The sequence below is a fragment of the Anarhichas minor genome, unplaced genomic scaffold (assembly GCF_050575085.1).
Source record: "Anarhichas minor isolate MPS153535 unplaced genomic scaffold, ASM5057508v1 ptg000026l, whole genome shotgun sequence".
NCBI classification, from domain to species: domain Eukaryota; kingdom Metazoa; phylum Chordata; class Actinopteri; order Perciformes; family Anarhichadidae; genus Anarhichas; species Anarhichas minor.
This window is the reverse complement of record NW_027466472.1, coordinates 18,856,446-18,862,416: the sequence shown is the minus strand read 5'-3', so window position 1 is coordinate 18,862,416 and position 5,971 is coordinate 18,856,446. Positions and strand designations below refer to the sequence as shown.

The following is a 5,971-nucleotide window of genomic DNA, read 5'->3' as shown; positions in this document are numbered from 1 at the left end:
TCGCAGGGCGTCCAAGGGAGCGAGAGGCCGGGAGGCCGGGGAACGCGATGCACCTCGCCTCCTGTCGCCGTCCTGACACTCTCTCTTATTCTGGGCTATTTTTCTTTCTCGAGGTTTAGCATTTAGTAAATAGAAGTCTGGCACCAGCAGAGTCGAGGAGGAGGAGACAGAAAGCAGCAGCGAGTGTGATCTGCTTTGAGGTTCACTAGCTGCAACTTTGCATCATGCATGCACTTATTTTTATATATATACTGTATATATATATATATATATATATCTTTGCTTTAGTTCATCATTTTGTCATTGGAATGCAATATAGTCCAACACACATTTTTGGGAGATCATTTGTTCCAAATAAGGCGCTGTGTTCCTCAGATGTATACATCAAAAGGTACTTATATATATACTCTATATACTGTATATATATATATATATATATATATATAGAGTATATGAACCAGTTTACAGTGATATAGCATTACTGAAATTCTTTGTTAAGATTACATTTCTTGCTATACAATTGGTACTGTGTTATCGTATGATAGTCCCGCATCGATTGTGGTGCTGCATAAACATTTTTACCAATTTTGAATGCAGATACTGTGTCGCACCAGCCAGTGTGTTTGAAACACTGTTGCTTCTTTTGGACAAAAAGAAACTAATTATCCTCCAAGCAACTCCCTCTTCAGTTCAGCCTTAAACCTCAGAATGTCACAACTTTACCTTCAGTGCCTTTCAGAGAGCCAGTATTTTGCATTCCAGTAGATGTGTGTGTGCATATTCCCCCGGTGTGTTGCATTGGGAGACGACTGTACTATAACTGCCTTTATACTGTCGCTGATTTGTAAACAAAAGTTTTATACAGTACCCGCAGTATTTTGTATAAGAAATAAACGTGTTCATCGTGAATGAGCTCTCTCCCTGAGCTTCGATGTAGCCAATGTTAATCTCATCCGCATCACGTGTGTTTGTTCATGTTTATTGATTCAATACAGCCGATGATGAGGTCAATAATTAATATTCATGATCAAACAGCAGGCTGACACATCCTTTTGAAAGATCATCCCGCAGCTGAAAAATAGCTGAGTAATGTACAGAATGTATAGTTCCTATAGGAGTGCGTGTGTGTGGTCTCAGAAGTGGATGTAGGAGATCTGCAGGTCGCCTTCTATCTCCAGCTTGTCGATCTCTTTGAAGGACTGCAGGCGGTGGGAGAAGTCGAACAGGTGCTGCCCGTTCACGAACACCTTGAACCTCTGGTTCCCGCAGCGGATGGACATCTGAGGCACGAGGACAGGGACGTCAAGACACGGCCGAGTCGAAATGATTTAAAACACACATGAAGGACAGACAATACTTACGTCGAAGTACTGTCCCTCAGTGAAGGGGCTCATGCTGAGCTCTCTGTCCTCCTGGCCCCAGTTACCTCCGATCATGCTGTTCCTCACCACGACGCCCTCCCTCACCCTGGGGTTCATGTGGAAGGCGATGTCCCGAGATCTGCTCACCACGAAGTTGATGCTAATTCTGCAACACACACGAAGGAGTGTAATCCGGGTCTGTTAGCAGCGTTCACACTATAGTGATGGCGGTGTATGTATACACTCTCACACACACACACACACACACACACCTGTCTGCTCCATAGGGCAGCATGCCTCTGATGATGAATGTCCTCTTTGGGTACATCCCTCCTGGGATCATGTTGGAGTAGGGCACCGGCTTTAAACACACAACACAGTTAAATGTAGTTATAACACTTAAATGAAAAAACAAAGATCTTATCCCCTCCATTTTTAAGTATATAAGTAGAAGTGTTAGTTTGGTAGCATTGATCACTAGGCTAACATAATCAGTGTTCATTTGACTACTACTTTTTTTAACTATGATTTCGCCAACAAAGCAGATTTTGATTTGAAAAGCTTGCCAGCACCAGTGGTAACTTGTAATTAGTGTCATGGAGGCCTGTCATGGAGTCTGAGAAGCTTCCTATCACTAGAAGAGGTAGATTACCCCATCGCTCATATGACCCTGCACGTTCACCAGAGGTATTAACCAGCTGTCATATTTTAATTGTTTGTTTTTTTCTTTTTTGGGGATCAAATTGAATGTGTTGCAGTTCCTCTTTGTGACCACTAGATGGTCTAAATCACCTCTACATTTAAAAAACTCTAGTACGAAGTGAGGACTGAGCAAATAAAAAATCTTTTGAAATAGAAGTGGACTATGCGAACAGTGATGTGTAATTTATCTATTTGTTTACCCAGAATCCCCATTACTGTCAAGGTAGAAATGACTCTTCCTGGGGTTCGAACAAAAACACTACATACAAATGGAAAATGGAAAAAAACATAAAATTAAAATCCAAAGCAAAAGAAGGGAACACATATTACTTACAGGGTTGTAGACCGGCTGCCCGCCCATCCCCTACAATCACAACAACAGATTCATATTGGATTAGCAGACAGTCTCACACACTGAGGGCTTTATGAAGGTGTAGTCATGCAGTGTTCTCACCGGCAGGCTTGATCCTGGGAATCCTCCCTGACAGGAGAAAAAATAAAGCTATTTGTATACAAACACTGAATACACACTATTATTTACATGCAAACTAATTAGCTTGGCTTAGTTAAGTTTAGAAAAGGTGTGGAAAACACAAAAGGACCATTGTAACGCAGCTTCATACCTCCATACCACCTCCCATGCCTCCTGGATATCCACCCTGTGAAGAAGAACAATGTTTTATAAAGAAAGACTTTATATATGATTTTGTCATTTATTGTGAAGTAGCTCGACCTTGGTAGGCGTTATTTAAAAAAAAATTAAATTAATGAATAAAAAAGAAATAGAAGACTTTATTCACCCCCATGCCACCTCCTGGATGTCCTCCCTGTTGAAAAGAAGTGACCGTTTTAAATCCTGTACAACGCTGTGTTGAATTTCCTTGTTATTTTTTAAATATGCATACTTACTCCCATTCCTCCCTAAAAACACCAAATAGAAGTGTAAGACTAAACAGATGACAAACCTCATTAACATACACTCTATTCAGCGTTGTAAAAAGTAGTTGTAGTTTTTTAACACAGCAGATGATGTTGCACACTCTCACAAACACAGACACACTGTTGCTGATACCACATTACTACATACTACTGCGAATTCTACCACTGGTACTGATACTAGTTTTGGTAGCATTCACATTACAGCTTGTAAAAACAAGGTAATAATAGAGTAACATCTTGTAATAGCGGTGGAAGAACAAGGTAATAACAGGTCATTTCAAGGTTCATGGTCAAGGTTCAGGTTTACTCTCATGTGTGCGGTCTTCATTTCCACGAGTGAGCAACCCCCTTAGCAGCCATTAATGACGCCCGAGCAACCATTAATAACACTCTAGTAACCAGTAGGAGCCCAATAAGGTTTCAGCTTTGCTCAAGCTTGAAGTAAAACGAAGCAAGCACCAACATTTCACTGTTTTACTCATTCCCATTCCTCCAGGGTTCATTCATGCCACCTCGAGCACCCTGACGCAGAAGCAGAAAGCATTTAGAAAGCATGCTCTATGATGCTGCTGAATGTTTTTGCCCTTAGCAAAGCCCAAAGCATCGAGCTGACAGCTTCGGGGTCAGTGAGCCTCACCCCGATGATGTTGATCGTCTGGATGCAAACGTCTCCAGCGATCTGCATCGCACGGACTCTCTCCAGAGGGAGGCGGTGTTCGAAGGTGTAGAAGTCATTCCCGTTGACTTTGAACTGCAACGGGATCACGTCAAATGTTAAGCAGAGTGTGTGTCATATGTTCCAATGATGAAATATTGTGTATACGTTAATAGAATATTGTTTGCAGGTATATGCGTGGACCTCTGGTTGGTCTCACCTGGTAGCCCTGAGAAGTGGCCATGATGACCATTTCAAAGGCCTGGCCCTTGCAGAAGGGCATGTCGCGGATCTTGTCCTCAGACCCCCAGGACCCCTCCTGACAGGAGTTGAAAACCACCTTGTCCCTGCCGTCAAAGCGAGGGTTGAAGTGGAGGGCGATGTCACTGGACTCGGACTCATCGCAGAGCAGGTTGAGAAAGAACCTGCCACAAGTAACAGCAGGTGAACCACAGGCATTATGGGTAAAGCAAAGGAAAGCAAACAGTACAGGTGGGGCCGATTGTAAAAAAAAAAAATGAGGATGTTGTAAAAGAGTTAAAGATGTAAGGATAAAGTGAGGTGTGTGCAGTGTTTACTTTGTCCTCAGTGTTTTGCTAAGGGGAGGGTTGGCTGATAAAAATGGAGCTGTGTGTTTCACACATGTTCTGATATCCACAATACAAAGAAACCTGCTCCACCCAGATTTTGAGCTTACACAAGGTGTTCCCAGAGTCAAAAGATTTAGGCTAGAAATGTAATAAAAGTCCCATTGCTAACAGCTCACACAAGTGGACCTTGTGTTAACATGATCCTTTTTGTGGAACTATTTTAAGACAAATATACCGTTCAGAGGTCTGGGATCGCCTTGACTCGTTTCAGTCAGATGTCTCGATGGTCTTTTATGCTTTTAGGTAGTAGAAAGTCATCTTTACAAATAGATGTTGTGTTATTTTGTACGAAGGGTTTGTTTTGTACATGGAGAACAAAACACAGATTGACAGCTGGAAGGGCAGAAAGAGACAAAGATCTCTCAGAGCAACAGTTGAATAAGAATAGAGGAACTCAGCAGTCTTTGGTGAAAGAAACTGGAAGCTTAGCATCAAAATGTGAGCAGGTTTAAACAGGAACCGCTTCCTGTTTCTGCGTCGATGGTTTCAATATAATGCAGCTTTAAAAAGCTGGAATATTAACAGGTGTGTTGCCAATATGTGAATGTCGGCTGAACATACTATGGACGGAAAAATCAAAGTTTAAACGGCTTCCCCAAAGTCATTAGAGGCCAAATTCACGTTGTGGTTCAATAATGATTGAGGTCCACTTATGCTTTTCTGAACAGGAAATAGATATTATTAACGGAAAGAAGAAAAACATCAATACAACAGGTGACTCCAAACTCTTGTACAGCAGTATATACTGTGTATATATATATACACTCACCTGGTAATGTCCTCAGGAATGGACCCCTGGATGTAGATGGACACTCCTTCCCTCAGGCCTCCATGAATGGGCCCCAGATAGGGAATTGTCTGTACGGTGCAGAAAAAATATTCATCCATCCACACTGCACCACAAAGCTCACCACACAGCTCCACATGATTACACAGTAAATCACAGATTCAGGATGTGGAGGATAAGTGTTGACTTCACTGTTTACTACCCTTGGATGCAGCGGTGGGAAGAAGTATTTACTCAAGTACTATTTTTAAATCACTTCTCAAAACACATTTTTACAGACTGGCTTTATGTGATGTCGTCGCTTTTCTGTTTTATTTTTATTTGTTGATTTTACTAAATTCATTTTCTTTTATTTATTTCTTAGTTTATTTCTATCGTATCGACTGTCTCACTGAGTTTTCTGTTATTGTTATTATTGCCTTGCTTTTGCTGCTTTGTCTGTCAAAGCACTTTGTAAACTCTGTTTTTAAAGGTGCTATATAAATAAAGTTATTATTATTACTATTACTAATAAATTCACTGAATCTTATAATGGTAATGAAAACGATGAATATCTTCAGCATCCAATGACGACAATCCAGAATTATAATCAACCAAGAAGCTCACACAATTCTGAAATCTTTACACTTTTCATTAATGTGGACAAACACATCAGAAATGAGACATCTGAAATATAGATATTTTCATCTGGGGTATATGCACAAAAAATATTCAATATGTGTCAGTTTTAGGTCATATTGTGGTCCAGAGTGCAACATAATTCTGTACCAGAATGTAACCCCTCTGCATTAGTGCAATGCAGTACCCAGCAGCAGTCAGTGCAGATACTCACAGGGCCGTAGATTGGCTGATAGCCAGGAGGAGCAACAAACGACAT

General features: G+C 41.1%; 1 protein-coding gene across 1 annotated transcript; it reads right to left on the bottom strand.

Annotated features, from left to right (window-relative positions):
• Positions 1 to 1,133: 1,133 nt before the first annotated feature.
• On the bottom strand, positions 1,134 to 5,971 carry LOC142959450 (galectin-4-like). Its single transcript, XM_076100713.1, has 12 exons — positions 5,927 to 5,971; positions 5,077 to 5,165; positions 3,878 to 4,082; positions 3,640 to 3,753; positions 2,973 to 2,984; positions 2,864 to 2,890; positions 2,687 to 2,722; positions 2,518 to 2,544; positions 2,398 to 2,427; positions 1,634 to 1,722; positions 1,362 to 1,527; positions 1,134 to 1,280 (listed from the first exon to the last, which is right to left on the bottom strand). Exons 1-12 carry the CDS (start codon positions 5,969 to 5,971, stop codon positions 1,134 to 1,136), a joined length of 987 nt encoding a protein of 328 aa, XP_075956828.1.

Coding starts and splice junctions, on each gene's coding strand:
- LOC142959450 (XM_076100713.1), bottom strand. CDS start 5,971: ATGTCGTTTGTTGCTCCTCCTGGCTATCAGCCAATCTACGGCCCT. Junction 3,754..3,877: donor CCACTTCTCAGGGCTACCAG/GTGAGACCAACC, acceptor ATCCCGTTGCAG/TTCAAAGTCAACGGGAATGA. Junction 1,281..1,361: donor CTGAGGGACAGTACTTCGAC/GTAAGTATTGTC, acceptor CTCGTGCCTCAG/ATGTCCATCCGCTGCGGGAA.